A 15,071-nucleotide genomic window follows, 5' to 3' on the forward strand; every position below is an offset into this window, starting at 1 on the left:
AAGAGCAGAGCAGGGGTAGGAGTAATATACCTATCCAGAGCTGGGCATCCTGCCCTGCTTCTACCTCCACAGCTACTGCAAGGCACAAGGAACCCCCAGCGGGCTTTTGGCCCTTATATGGGAGGAAACGGAGCTCGCCTCCCCTTATTGTTTTGCCTATGATGAGTCACATTCTCTCCCCTGCCTCCCATAGATGCATCGAGACAGGTTTTGAGGGTCTCTGTGCTGCAGAGAAGTCACTCTGAGACTGCAGTGGAGGTATCGTCTCTGAACACTTACTGGTCACTAGTTGGTTAGTGACATTTCTGGACATGGCCCCTGTCCTGCAGTGGAGGAGCAGGAGGTGGCTGCTGGCAGAGCCAAGCTAGCAGCTCTTGTGCCCCTCTACCAGGCGCTTGCGTCCCTCTATGATCTGCTGCACAGCTTCATGGTCATCCAGGGTGGTTAAGTCCCCAAGTTCGCTGGCCTTGTCCTCCACGATTTTCCTTAGCACCCGACGCATAATCTTCCCCGAGCGTGTCTTGGGCAGCCGCTGTGTGACCTGTGACAGGGAGGAGCAGAGCTAAGGCTGAAGGAAAGGGGTTGTCCAGGCTGCTGCGGTAGGTGTTGGACCAGCCTGCACATGTTACCTGAACGTATTCTGGAGCTGCGTACTTAGCGATCTTCTTTGAGATAAGCTCCCGTAGCTCAGCAGCAAGAGTCTCCTGTGTGTAGCCACTGTCCTTCTTCAGCACAACAAATGCGTAGGCTCCTGGCAGAAGGACCACCAGGTTACTGAGCACTGTGCACAGCATGCTCCTGAGAGCCGGCCTGGACCTAGTGTTGGGAGAGGTCCCTCTCTGCTGGTAGCCTCAGGGGGTGCTCTGTAGCCTGAGCTGTAAGTGCTTTTGGCCATGGTGCTACTGGTGCTGCTGCTGTTGCCGCCTTATGCAAAATCCAGCTTGTCTCACGGGTAGATTGTGATGGTTGTGCTGAGATTCCCCACTAATATGTTGTATGGTGTTCGCGCACAGTGTTGCTGCCAGGGGTTGGTGTGATAGTGACACTTCCCACTGCAGTGCGGTAGCCCCAGGAGAGACATTTCAGGGACAGGAAAACAGGCATCTTACCTTCTCCCTTGATCTCATGCGGATAGCCGATGACAGCAGACTCTGCCACTGCCACGTGGTGATTCTGGAAGAGAACAGGGCTGGGGTTTGGCTCAGTGCTTCTGGCAGGCTGGATGCCACCTGGGAGCTGCCCTCACCCCGTTTGGCTGCTGCAGTCCATGGTAATGCAGAAAGATAAGGGTGGGCCTCACATGGCCTCTGCCCTTTTTTCTTCTTACCTCAGTAGGTCTGTCTGCAAACACAAGTCTTCACCCTGCCCCGGCTGCTTTAGGCTTGCACCTTCTAGACCCTGTTCTGTGCCTCTAGGTTTCTCCACCAGGACACACAGTCTTTACTGGCCCACAGATGCTCCTCCTTAAGATGCGTGGCTGCTGCTTTGGGATTCACCCACTTACACAGCGTCAACCTTATCAGGCTTTGTCCCTCCCTTGCTGCAGAGAGCGAGGAGGGAGGGGAGAGGGTGGGAAGCTGTTCCCACGGGCAGGCCACGGGTCCAACACTGTTCCCTGCTGCTACAGCAGCAGCACGTTTCTGGGTATTTCAAAGAGGCTTCCCTGAGCAGCACCAGTGTGCATTCACTGCCCCCTCAGATGGCTTTACCTCCCACTCCCACCTCTTACCACAACATCCTCCACCTCTGCAGTGCCGAGCCGGTGCCCGCTGATGTTAATGATGTCGTCCAGTCGTCCTGTCAGCTGGTAGTAGCCCTCACTGGTACGATACACGCCATCCCCGGTGAAGAAAAACCCTGCAGTGGCCAGAACCATGGCATGGTCACTTGTTGCAGTAAGCATGTGGGCTGCTCGCCAGCCGCGCTCTCACCTTGCCCACTTCTTTTCTCTGTTGGCGCCAGGTCTCATGTACTGTGCTCTGTCCTCAACTGCTCAGGGTGAAGGTGTCTACCTTCCTTGTTAGTCTTTTGCCTCTCGGTACCTGCTCCATCATCAGGCTCCTTCCCTCATTCTGCAGTGTGCTGGCTAATGGCTGGCCTGCCTCATTGCTACAAGCCAGGAGCACTTTGCTCCAGTGCAGGTGCCTGTGGTCCTGCTGCTTTTCCCCTTTGCTTCGTGTCAAGACACACACACTTTCGGGCTTGCTCAGTGCCTCTGGATGAGTGACAGAAGCTGACAGGCTTTGCAAGAGATGCACCAAGAGGCCTCTCTGTGCTCAGGGGGACTGGAGGCAGAAGGGCAAATCCACTGCCCTAAGCCCCCATGTGATCCAATGGGAAAGAAGGGTGAGAGAAACCCATTCCCAGGGCAGGGTTGAGGTATTGGCTACGGGGAGATGCAGGGCCTCAGCACTGTGGGGAATCTGTGGAAAAATGAAGCAGCAGTACCAGCTCTCCTGAGTGCTGCACTCGTGCAGAAAACCAGCAGACAGATCCAAACACTCCTGCAGTGACCTGCCATGTGTTTTCCTTACCTGGATAAGGAGTCAGATAGGTTTCCAGAAATCTCTTGTGGTCATTGTAAATGGTTCGTGCCATACCTGGCCAGGCTTGTGAGATGCAAAGGGCTCCAGAAATGTTGTTTTCCAGAAGGACATTTCCCTATAAAATAGTTACATTTTAGTAACCATAGCTGACAGTAGTTGGGATGTTTAGTCACTGCCTATTTATCAGCTGTGTGATGGAAATGTCAGGGAAGGCAATGAGGAAAGTCCTGTGCCCTCAACTCCAATGGGACAGGCTTAGCCTCTCCCAGCAGATGTCTGCAACCAGCTGCCTACCATGGTGGGATGTGAGGTCCCTTCAGGGAGGCTGGATGTCCCTGCCCAGCTACCTCACCTTGGAAAGACATGTGCCAGGGAGCCCAAGCACAGCCCGTCTTGTAGGACAGAGCAAGCTAGAAAACAACTTCTGCACTAGTTGGAAGAACAGCTCCACTGTTAGTCCTTTTCCAGTAAAGAAGGTTGCCATCCAGGAGAGGTGGGCAGGAAAGACACACTTACAGATCTCCACTCCTGTCAGCAAGTACACACTGCAAGCAGCTGAGGGAAAACAGGCTGAGCCAGCTCCTGGGCTGCAGGTTATAAATGTACCTTGTCATCCATGAGGGAGGGGCTGATCCCAAAAAAGGGTCTCATAGCCATGCCCGGAAGGATTTCAGCTCCAGGATTAGAAGGACGGGGTGAGATACAGATGCCTCCTGTTTCTGGAGCAAAAGAAACAGTAATGTTCATCAAAGTCAGGGACAAGAAGAAAGCCAGGTAGCATTGCTTGGCCAACAGCCTTTGCCCTGGCCCTCACTGCACCCTGCTAGACCACAGGCTGGGGCTGGTTTTGCCAGAGCTGGGGAAGGCTCTTTGAGGAAGGATGATCATTTAGTTCATGTAGTTCAGCAGAGATCTGATCCCTACCGTCAATTCCCCTGTGTTTCTCTGGGTTAGCTTTAAAAGCCATTTCTCTCTAACATTTTGGTGCCTGTGGCCCCTTATGGCATTGCTCATATGGAGTGTCACTAACAACTGTTCCTCCTTGGCCAACAAAGCAGCAGGTCAGTCCTAAAGCTTGGAGAGCAGAAGCTTGAACGAGGGCTTGTATGCATCTCACCCGTTTGCCACCATGTGTCCACTATTGGGCACCGAGTCTCGCCGACCACACGGAAGTACCACTCCCACGCCTCCTTGTTGATGGGTTCCCCCACTGCAAGGGGAGAGACAGGAGGACAGAGCTGAAAGATTAGGTCAAAGACCTAGTTTCCCACGGCCTGCTCCCAAGCCACCCCCAAATAGCACAGTCTCCCCTCTTTCCACTCCCACGTGCTGCTGCTCTTGGAATTCATGGGAAGAGGCACAACCTAATGCCCAAGGATTTACTGCTCCAGCCAGCTCATGCCACCAGCAGTTACCTGAGCCGAGCACTTTGAGAGAAGAGCGGTCATACTTCTTCACCCACTCATCGCCGTATCTCAGGAGCAGGCGGATGGCCGTGGGTGCTCCATAGAACTGGTTAATTTTTAACCTCTCCACTGTTTCCCAGTAGCGGCCTGGAATGGAAACAGGGCCAGTAACCATCTACACAGATTTTCCCAGCCTGAGACCAAGACGGAGAGGAGGTGAGAGCAAGGGCTGTGGCCCCTCAGCCGAGCTAACACCATCCTGAGAAGGACTAAAGCAGTCCAGGAGCAGCAGTGTCCCCTTTTCCTCCATGTCACCTAGCTCTCTGGTGACGGGAGTGACAGGGAGAAACAGCTTTACCCTTGGAGAAGCAGCAGTGGCTTCCTAACCAGAGGGAAAGCCTCTGCTCTGGGCACAGCCTGCAGTCTGCTCCTGCGGCAGCAGAACCACTGCTGCCCGTGTTCTAGCATCAAGCCGCCAGCTCCCTGCCTGTCGTGTGCCTTTCAGGGTGGCTGTGGCATATCCCTGCTCCCCTGAGACACCTTCTCACTCACCAGGGTTAGGATGGATGGGAGTGCTCTCAAAAAGGACTGTGGTGCCGCCATTGCAGAGGGGGCCGTAGACCACATAGGTGTGCCCCGTGATCCAGCCGATGTCTGCCACGCAGCCGAAGATGTCCCTGTCCTGGTAGTCGAACACGTACTGCACAAGACAGGAGAGGCAGTGAGAGGTACAGCCTGGGCCTGCCCTCCCAGCAAAGCGGACAACCGGGAGCAGTGTACCCTCTCTCACCCCTAAAGTTATTGCATCCTTCCGCCTTCCCACCACCTCTGCAAGGACACCTTGTTCCTGCAAAGAGTTTTTTAAAATATTGTCAGAAAAAAAAATAATAAAATGTCAGGTGCTTTATAAAGGTGCTGGAGGAGAGAGACACTTTAAAAAGAAAAAAAAAAAAAAAGCACAGCCAAATTTGCTGTGCTACAGACTTTCCTTCCTTCTGCCCGCTGACAGAAGAATCCTGTAGCATCAAAACAGGAGAACTTTCAAGGTGAGGGTGGTCCCTCCACACCTACCACATGGAAGGAGAGGAGTTGTAGGCCAGGGCAGTGAGGTGGAGGACTCCATGAGCCACCCCCAGGCACTGTTGTGCTCCAAGCGCACAGTACACACTCAGAAAAAACCCTGAGCTCAGCAAGAAGCCCAGCGTAGGAGCACTGAGGGAGCACTCAAGCAGAGAGACCATGAGATGCCTTCACCCAGAGTCACCCCAGCTTACACCTCTCTGCCTCAGCTGGATGAGCGCAGCCCTGTGCCTGCAGGCAGGTAGAGGCAGAACAAGCTTTTCTTCCCACTGCCCCGTTTCTTCCTCAGGAGGCCCTTGGCTGCAAGGCTGGAGTATGAGGGAACAATGCCTGCCCTGTGCAGGGCCAAACTGAGCACCGTCAGGCTGGCAGCAACACATCCAGCTTCCTCAGGCACTGTCCTTCATTTCCTTAGCACCAGTAAAGCTCACTAGGGGCTGGTCTCCCACTAGCTCATCACTTCTCACCTTCTGCTCTAGCATTTGCTGTTTCAGACCTTCCTGTCTCTTCCTGTATCTCCTTGCCTGCAGGCTGCCAGAGGGGGGCTCCAGGGCCTCAAGTGCTCCAGGGCGCTCGTAATGGAAACTTCCCCTGCTTGCTCCGTCTCTTTTTAACCAAGCAGTGAATTATGGTAGCAGCAGTCTTCCCTAACCCACTGAGAGATGCAAGTGTGCCAGCCCTGTGTCGCAGTTTCCAGTGCTCCTGGGTGCTAATATGGCCACATGCTGCTCGCTCCCTGCATTGCCATTCTGGGATGGCAGCCCTGGCTCGCAAACCAAGAGGGTCACATATCAAGCTGGGCACAGCTTTACGGACAGCTTAGCTCACAGGAAAACCAAGAACTTCCACACACCCCCTGCACACACCCCAGGAGGTCTGGCCTCCAGCACTCACAGCTGACAGAGAAGATCCAGCCAGCCCTGAGCTTGCTGTCTCATAGGATGCATGGTCTGAGGCACTACTGGAACTTCAGTCACGGACAGGGAGAGATGCAGACCCAAAGCTAAGGGACTGTTCAGAGAGGAACTCCTTATTCCAGAGGACTCCATATAACGTCTTAGGAAACGTCCCTCAAAAAATTTCTGCAGCTAAGTGCAGCTCTATGCTGTGCTCAGTGCCCTTTTATCCAGCTCTGTTAGAGTTTGCTTTGGGCGTGCTAGGGCTTAAAGGCTTTCCTCCCACACTCTTCAGGTGTAGACCCTTTATCTTGAGGGCACTCACCAGCTTTTATATATATCCTCAAATGTGGCCATCCCACAAATACTGCCTTCCACATCCCACCTGAGTTGGGGTAGATACACTTAGGGAAAGCAAGCTAGAGGTTTTAGGAGCAAATTGGCTTCTTCCTCCTCACCCAGTAATGTAAAATTACCCTTGCAAGGCTGAGAAAGCCAAGGTAGCTCAGAGTAGTATGTGTTTGGGAGACCCTGCTCTGGAGTATGTGTTGCTCTTCCCCACTACCTGTTTGTCGATGTGCTCTACTGGGCTGATGCCCTAGGAGGGCTTTCCAGAGACCTGGCTCTGGATAAAGATGAGCTCATGGTGCAACAAAACAGCACATCTATTCTCTGCATTGCCTATGAACTGCTGGCTCATGAGCACTCTGTGGCTGGGATCTATTACCTTGTGTGTGAGAGCAGCAAACAGCAAGTAACCAGCTTGGGAATGAACCAGACCCTTGGGTTTGCCGGTACTGCCTGATGTGTAGAGAAGGAACAACATGTCTTCACTGTCCATGGCAGCAGGCTCACAGCATGCGTCCTCCTTCATCATCTCCTGCAGGAGAGAGCACAGCAGTTGTCTCTTGGGGTCTCACAGGATTCCCTGTGTTGTCCTTACACCCGCTCGCACACCTCTCCTCCCTCTGAGCACCTGCACCACCCTGCTCCCCCCATACCACCCTCCCCGCCTCTGCACCTCCGCTCCCCTTGCTCGCCAGCCTGAACTCTCTTTTGCCTTGCTGAGCTGGCGAACCTTCTCCTCAGCCAGAGCAGACCTGCTGAGTAAGAGGCAGCTATTTTTACGCTGCTGCTGCTCTGACCAGCACAGAAGTCTTCCAGGAAGCCTTTCTAGCACTAATTGCTTGCAGATGGGATGAGCAGAGGCAAGGAGACCTCTGTGCAGCTCCGGGGAGCTAACAGAAATGCACGACAGGCGCTCACCTCTTCAAAAACACTGCTGCATGCTGGCAGCCTGGCCATCCTGCATGCCACAAATAACAGGCACACGAGCAACCTCACTGCCTACTTCCTTGGATACCAGCTGCCAGCAGCGCTCACAGAGGGCGCCAGGCCTGCCAGCAAAGCAGTATGTGACAGTGCAGTGGCAGTCCAGGGCTGCACTGACAGTGTGTCAGCCTGTGTCTAGTCCCTGGTCCACCCTGCTATAAGCCCTGATTTGTGCTGCCTACCCTGACAGTATAGGGATGGTGCTATGGGAAGAGCCACCACTTAACACCTCCTGATGGCTCCTGGGACTCTCCTTAACTTGTATGCAGCTCCAGCTGCCACTGCTGCTGCAGGACAATGTCCCCACATTGTTTCAACATCAGCAAAACTGCCATGGCCAGCCAGGATCCTCTCTCCACCCCGGTCCCTGCTCCCAGAGTGGACACATTGCGCAGGGGAAGTGGCAGTAGTGCTGGGCAGCCTCTCACCTCTTCCAGCGGCACATCCAGGGCTGTCATGGGAACCTTGCTGTCAGTCCTCATGGAAACCAGAACCCGTTTCACTCCTGGGCACTGCTTCACAGCCTGGTCCACTGTCTTCTTCAGCTCAATAACCTTGCCACCTCTCAGCCCCTGGTTCACTGTGATCACTGTCTCCGACTGGGCTGCAGAATGCAAAAGAGTCGCATAAGCAGCTCTGTCCCTCTCCATCAGTCACACAGCAGTCTGGCTCTACCATGACCGTGCACTTCTCCCTCTGTCTCCTAGCCCCTGTTACGCCTGTCCACTGTTTAACAAAACCAGCAGCTTTGCATCTTTGTTTCCCATTCATTCCTGCCTGTGTTGCATCCCCTCAGAGGAGACGCTGTACCTCAGCCCTTCAGTCCCTTAGATGAAGGAGAGAACCAGTCCATACCATGGGCTGAAAGATATTTAGTGAGCCCATGCCATATCCTGGGGTGCTAATCCCTGCTCCATGGGTATATATCATGGCATGACACCCTCTGTTCTCCCAGGGAGCCTGACTCAGAAAAGCTTTGCCATCAACACAATCCTGGGCCCCCCCAGCTGCCAAACCAACAAGCTCAGCACTGTGCCTAGAGGGAAACACTGGACACGTCCCTGTTACCCACTGGCTCTTACCATCTCGGATCCTATCTGCTAAGGACTCTGCACTGAACCCGGCAAACACCACGGCGTGCACAGCCCCGATGCGGGCACAGGCCAGCATGCTAGCCACCGCCAGCGGGCACGGGGGCATGTAGATTGTCACCCTGTCACCCCGTTTCACCCCTTGCCGTTTCAAGGTGTTTCCCAGGCGGCACGTCAGCTCCAGCAGTTCCCTGCCCAAAGAAACAATGGCACAGTTAGAGACTTTATTGCAGATCTTATCCACATGCATAGAGATGGGGGGGGGGGGGGCGGCGCTCAGAGTCACGGGTACGCAGCTTACATCCCTAAGCCCCCGTGCTGGAGGTCCATGGGACAGCTGTAAAATGCCAGTGGGAAGGAAAGGAGAAGACAGTCACTAACATGGGCTGTTATTTATGGAAAAGAAATAAATCAGAATGGCCTCTGTGCAGAGCCTGACACTCTCACTGGCCGATGTAAGGAACAAGAAATGGGGCCAGCAATGGCCACTGGCAATTCCTGTGGCTCAGCAAGCCCACATCACCTCAGCTGACTTTCCAATGACAACCTGCACATTTCTCATGAGCAACATACTCTACCCTGCAATGCTGGAGGCTACGCATGAGAAGTTAGATATCTTCCCCCGTGAAAACAGGGCTTCATGTTTAGCTAAAGCTGGGAAGGTCAAGTCCTCCAGAGCTTGTGCCCACCAGCGAGAACAACCACCATAGGAAAACAGTGAGCAAAATGATGCCTCTCCTGAGAATTTTCCCTCCCAGAAAATACGGCGTGGCTGTCAGTGACTCATTTCATGGAAGGGCTGTCCATGCAGGGAGATTGGCAGGGGTGAATGGTCATGTTTGTCGCGTGAGGTCTGGAGCCAGAGAGGACTGAGTTCTGTGTGCAGAGGGATTTAAGTGACTCTGCGTCAGAGACTCAAAGAGATGACAAATGGAGCTGGAAGGTGGGGCAGCCCAGACCAGCCTAGTAGGGCTGGACAGGCAGTCCCCCCGGGGAGTCAAACCCAGCAGTGTTGCTGATGTGCAGATGAGCATGGAACTTCCCAACACCCATGCAGCTGTGAATCTGGCTTCTCTTGCAGACCATTTACCTGCAAGTTTAGACACCAGGAACCTTGCTGGGAAGGCACGCATGTGACCTTCCCATGTGGTCTTACCTACAAGCATTGCAGTGCTGTCATGAGGGGCTTAAATCTGCCTCCCCAGCTGGGTAGGGACCCCTCGGGGCCCAGAGGGTTAATCAGGAATCAGGCTGAAGTCTCAGATCAGCACAAGCAAGTCAGCAGCCACCATACTGTTGATCTATCCTTGTCAAGGGATGGTGCATCCCCTCACATGACGCGCATCAGCAGATCTTCCCTGTGCAGTGTTCATGAACCCTGCAATGTGTCTCTCATATGCTCAGATGTAAGTACTGACCTGTATGTGACCCGCACCTCCTCTCCTGGTTCATCCTTCTCCCAGATTAAGGCCACTTTGTCTGGGGCTACATGGACATGTCGGTCCAGACAATTCACTGGAAAAAACGACCCAGTCTCATTGCCAGAGAAACACTCAGTACCTCTTGTCTCTCATAAAGCCAGCACTGGTAGTCCCATTTTCAGATCAGAGTCAGGGCTGTGTGTGAGCCTTCCCAGCATTAACCTTGTGCAGACACTGAAACAACCTTTGCAGATACTAGCAGCAGACCACCAGCACCTTCCCAAGCCATTACACTTCTCACCACTCCAATATCTACCAGTCCCCACTATCAGCTTCCCCCTTAATTGCAACCTAACACAGTCCAGAGCAGAAACTGCCTGAAGTCCCTTTGGAGGTCACATTTGGAGGGCATTGGGGCCCTCTGTGGACCTGGCAAACATTAACTCAGCCATCACTCCACCCAGCACTGCTTTGCAGCTGCCTCTGGGTTGGATTGGGGCAGTTTTGTAGTGGTGGTTCTCCTAAATAACAAATCTAGGACAAAGTGAAGCTCTGCGCAGGAAGGCTGCAGGGTGCATTTGTCCAAGATAGAAGACAGCCAGGGCCAGGAGTGTGCAGCCCCTGGCTTTCCAGGGATGTGGCAGGCTGAGGCTCTGGCTGTAATTCTTCTGAGAAAAGTTTCCCCTTTTGCTGGCAGCTGCAGTTTCCTCAGAAGCCTTGTTCCACACTGTGTTTTCCTTAAACCTGCTACTGAAGTCATAGAATGATGCAGCAGCCCCACTTTGCATACTAAAATGCCTTTTTCTCCTGACCATTTCTAATTTTCCAGGAGAAAAAAAAAAAAAAAACCAAACACCAAACAGGGAAGAGTGAGATCTCAAATCCCAAAGGCAAATAGCTCCCGCTGTCCTGCCCAAATGGACTACGTAAGACTTGATTTCTGAGAGGTTTGTCTCACAATTTGAACACTGGGACTAACAGTGCAGCAAGCAGAACACAGTGTCACTAGCCCCTATGTCTTCCCCTGGTAGCCCCACTAAGACAGTAGCCCCAGCCCACAGAAAGAGAAACTCCCACAGCTGTGGGGACTTCCAGTACTGCTCATTGCTCTCGGATTTTGCTTTCTGTAGATACTTACTGCCTTTACTGGGCAGGGATGACCTAGTGCAATGCTGCCTGCTGAACACATGAGGTTCAGTGCTGTTTTCTGTGGTCCTGCAGAACGGAGCTGCTGTGCTGCTATGGGATCCACGGAGGCTGAGGGAGAGCAGCCCGGATCACAGCACATCCTGAACGAGCTGCAGCCCCTCCAGCAAGACCCAGTTGCTCCCTTAGGACCAGCCACATCCTTACATTACAGCCACTGCAGGACTAACTGGACCTTTCGGGGAACCCCCTTGCTCCAGCCCTTTAACTCTGTGCTCCTCCAATCTGCTCCCGGGGCTGAAGCCCTTCACAGAGAGGCACCCCCAGGCACTTGGTGGGTTCCCATGTCAATCTCACTCCTTTCCTTACCTGCCACGTTCAGCTGCCCACCTAAGAACCAGGAGACCTTGCCCTGGCGCAGGTCGCAGTCCTGGACAGAGTGGAAGGGTGTGATCCAGGTGAGCCGGCTCCTCCCTAGCGCTCCCCAGAAGGCATCCCCCTGCTCCACCGACATCTTGTACAAGCCCTGGTGGTCCTTGGGTCCAGGGAAGGTGACAGCTTCAGGCATGTAGGCGGTGAGGGGCCCATGGCTCCAGGCTCGGGCAGCCGCTGACCCAGGGAAGCATCTGGGAGCCTGAGGAAGAGCTTTAGGGCAGCAAGCCCTGGCCAGCAGCCTGGCCATCATCTTGAGGCAGCTGCTTCTCACCAAGGAGATGGGTGCCTGGAGCCTGCGTGTCTGCTTGGGACACCCAGTCCAGGGAAGAAGTCCCCCTGTGAGAGCCGGGGCTATATCACCCTGGGTGGACCAGGCACAAAACTCCCCTAAACAGGGAGCCAGGGTGCCCCTTCTCCCCCACCTCGCTCCTCTCCTCTTCTCTCCCAGAGCACTCCAGGGAAAAGAAATTCAATCCCTTTAAGGGAGGGGAAAGGGGTGGGCTGTAGAAATATTTGACTGAAAATAACCTTCATGCTAATCTGCGTCCTGACAGCTGCTCTTGAACGGGAGCCAGGTTCAGCGGGTGCCTGGGATCCCCGTGGAGACTGAGGTGCCCAAGCCAGGCTCTACCAGCCTGTTCCTGCTCCCACTCTCCTGGGGCTGCACTGTGCCCCCAGACTCCTCTGCTTCACCCCTGCTTGCCTCCCTTCACTCTTCCCCATCCTCTCAGTCCCCACAGTCCCCTACTGCAGCCCCCAAGTCCTCCGCCACCCACAAGGGCAGCCTGGGGCGTCTCACCTGTGAAAGTTAGGGCCTCCCCGGTGCTAGACTTGGGTGATGGGACCGTCCCTTTCCCAGAATTAAGGCCTATTCCCTGCAAGGCACTAGACTGTGGTGTCTCTGGTGGGCCAAGGAAGACTTTTCCCCTGCGGCTGTCAGCTGCGAGGGGGATATCGCATCCCAGCCCACCTCGCTGCCAGACAGCTGTCAGAGCTGTCCCCTCCAGCAAGCTGGGCTGGGATCTCTGCCTCTTCCTAAACGCTTCCGACCACTCTGTACCACAGGCTGGACTGGGAGCACTAAATGAGGCCATGGTGGAGCAGAAGGCAGTGGCTTGCCATGAAACACTGCAGCCCATCTCCCCATGCTGAGACCTCCCATCGCCCACTGTAGCAGAGCTAAGCTGCCTCTAAACAGCTTTTTTTCTGCCTTCCTTTTCTTCTGGCCCATTACATAGATAGTGGTTTTTAAGGCAGAGCCTATTGATTGACGAGGTTCTCCTCCCTTCCCAGAGGCTACAAACGAAAAGCAGAATAAGGGTCCCCCTGCAAGCAGGACTGTTCTCAGCCACGCTCACCACTGGAATCAACAGCAGGAGACAGTTGGTAGATCTCCTCTTTGCTCTTCACAGTGTGACACCACTTGTGGTCTGCACGTCTGATACGTTTGTTGAACAGGCTGAACACCAGTATAGGAACCAGGCACTATTTGTCAGCAGGTGCACTCATCCCAGACCACACACCTGGTTTGTATCAAAGCTGCCCCCAGAGCTAGATGAGGACCTACAAGGGCTCTGTCCCTCCAGGAAAACGCAGCCCTGTGAGCTCAAAACCCCTCCACAAAGTCAAGCTCAAGCAGCCTTGTCGTTCCACAAGAAAAGTCTCTCATTTCCTCTGCACGTCTGCTCTGCCTCAGACTTTTTGCCCTGTGAGACATCGGGTTTTTCCATCAGACCATCCCCAGATGCCCTTAGCAGGGTGGGCAAATCTCTGTTCCTTCTCTGATGACTCAGTATGGGCTCCCACTGCTCTCAAATTGGACCTCACCTTGCTGGAAATCCCTGTTGGTGCCCTTTCTTCTCAACAAGCTCCTGCCCTTGCAGCATCTGGCTGGTGACTCCGCTCCTCAGGCCGGCTGGGCCCTGCATCCTGCTCCTGGCAGAGAGGCTGAACCTGCCCGAAGGTCTGCCTGGCTCTCTAGCGCCAGAGTGCCTGTGGTACGGAGTGACCCAAAGACCAGGGCTGTCCTGGATGCTGCAGTGACTTGTTCTCTGATCAGTTGCATGCCATGATGCCTAACTTCTGCCCCAGGTACAAGCACACCCCTTTCAGCTTTGCCTTTCACTGCAAAGGGAGAGCAGCACCCAAGTCCCATCTTCTCCCATGTCAGGGTGGGGAGGAAGGTGCAGACCTCTCTCTGTGCTGCGTTGGAGCTCCCACCTCTCTCTGACTACGGCCTGACGTCCAACCCCCTCTCAGCTTTGGCCGAATTCTCCCTCCTTGAACATCGGTGACGAGACTCATACACAGTATTCCCGTTTAGTTTTATTCTTGTTCATATCTTTACAGAAAATGGCACATAAATCACAGATGCTGGATGACTAGAAGTTGTTACAGCTCCATATCTCAAACACCTCAATACTGAATTCTTTTCTCACTGTATATACATTATTTACACACCATGGGCTATCATCTAACACGTCAAACGACCGGGGGACAAAGACAAACAGGGGCTGGATGGAGGGGCTGAGCCTTTGACAGAAGAAAATACAGTAGCTCTGGGGAAAGGGTGCTCACAGCTGAAAGCAGGACAGAAAGGGTTGCCTGGAAGTCACTGTCCTACGGCTTTTTGGGAGGGGAATAGAGCGTTACTGGGGTGGGAAGGTGATGGTACCACGGAGCGGGTTCGGCTGCGTGGGTCTGCGTGTGCTCATATGGGGCTGGCTGGGAGACATATGTACATGTTATGGGGTGTATCGGGGTGGATGTGCATGGCTGTCATTCCCTTTAACACTCAGAGGGCAAGCTGGACAAATTTAATTCAATAAATACATTGGGCGGATGTTATTGTCTCACCTGGAATAATGTATTCAGTAAACAAATTCACTGTTCAGCCCCTCCGCAGGGGTGCAGGGCTTTGGCGTTTGGGGCAGTCAGACCTGGCTGTGGTGGCCGAGGCTGGGGGAGCCAGCAATGTGGGCTGGGGCCACCTTCAGGTGCTGGATGGGATCAGGGCATCACATCCGTGGGCTAAACCTGCCTCTTCCTGCCAAACAGAGGCAAAACTCAACCACTCTAAAGCTGCAGCCCCTTCCCTGCAGACCCCAGTGCCAGGCAGGGAGAGATGGGTGGAAGGTGCAAACCACCCTGGAAGGAGAGTCGCCATTCCATGCAAACACTGCCATGGCCTCATCCCACTGTGGCCTGGGCCAGAGGCAGAGGTGATGGCCAGCGGAAGGTGGCGGGTCTGCCTGGGACATGGTGGGATGGGGCGCTAGGGGAAGGGGCCCAGGCAGCACTGGGGAGAGACGTGCACCAAGGAGGGGCATGGTGGCAGGGGACAGGCTCACTCCAAGATGGCGGATGGGGTCTAGGGCTGGAGCAGGAGGAGAGAGCCCCAGAGGTGGTTGCGAGGCCGGAGGAACCCAGAGCCTTGGTGTCCTTTTGGGTGGCAACAATGATGGGACACTTCCCGGTCCCCCAAAAAGGAAAGGGTTGGGGGAGTGAAGAAGGCCCGGCGGGGCGGAGGACCGAGGGGCAGGGGTATGCTCGAGGGGAGCAGGTGGGGGGCACCCCTGCCAGGCAGCCCCAAATGCAGAGACTGGGGCCCCGCTCCCTGGGCAGGGGCGGCCGGGGGGGCCTGGCAGTCCAAGGGGGAACGCAGTCCCCGGAGGACACAGTGTCTGTTGGGGCTGGCTTCCGCCACCTCTTCCCCCTC

The 15,071-nt window shown here is 54.5% G+C and overlaps 1 protein-coding gene across 3 annotated transcripts; it reads right to left on the reverse strand.

The window, feature by feature from the left end:
* Nucleotides 1–84: 84 nt before the first annotated feature.
* On the reverse strand, nt 85–11,766 carry LOC128909082 (acetyl-coenzyme A synthetase 2-like, mitochondrial). Of its 3 annotated transcripts, XM_054200273.1 has the most exons (15): nt 11,625–11,766; nt 11,288–11,552; nt 9,770–9,866; nt 8,343–8,542; nt 7,689–7,864; nt 6,656–6,808; nt 4,505–4,652; nt 3,962–4,099; nt 3,664–3,756; nt 3,153–3,265; nt 2,535–2,661; nt 1,730–1,857; nt 1,110–1,173; nt 630–751; nt 85–541 (listed from the first exon to the last, which is right to left on the reverse strand). In XM_054200273.1, the coding sequence occupies exons 2-15, from the start codon at nt 11,484–11,486 to the stop codon at nt 365–367; spliced, it is 1,935 nt and encodes a 644-aa protein (XP_054056248.1). In that variant the 5' UTR covers nt 11,487–11,552; nt 11,625–11,766; the 3' UTR covers nt 85–364. The 3 variants fall into 3 exon arrangements, 2 of the variants coding, with proteins under 2 accessions (XP_054056248.1, XP_054056247.1); XM_054200272.1 differs by having other exon boundaries at nt 11,288–11,766; XR_008466219.1 differs by lacking the exons at nt 85–541; nt 630–751; nt 1,110–1,173 and adding an exon at nt 1,932–2,423 and having other exon boundaries at nt 1,792–1,857; nt 11,288–11,766.
* Between the last annotated feature and the right edge of the window lie 3,305 nt (nt 11,767–15,071).

Source organism: Rissa tridactyla, chromosome 4, assembly GCF_028500815.1.
Source record: "Rissa tridactyla isolate bRisTri1 chromosome 4, bRisTri1.patW.cur.20221130, whole genome shotgun sequence".
In the NCBI taxonomy this organism is placed as follows: Eukaryota; Metazoa; Chordata; class Aves; order Charadriiformes; family Laridae; genus Rissa; species Rissa tridactyla.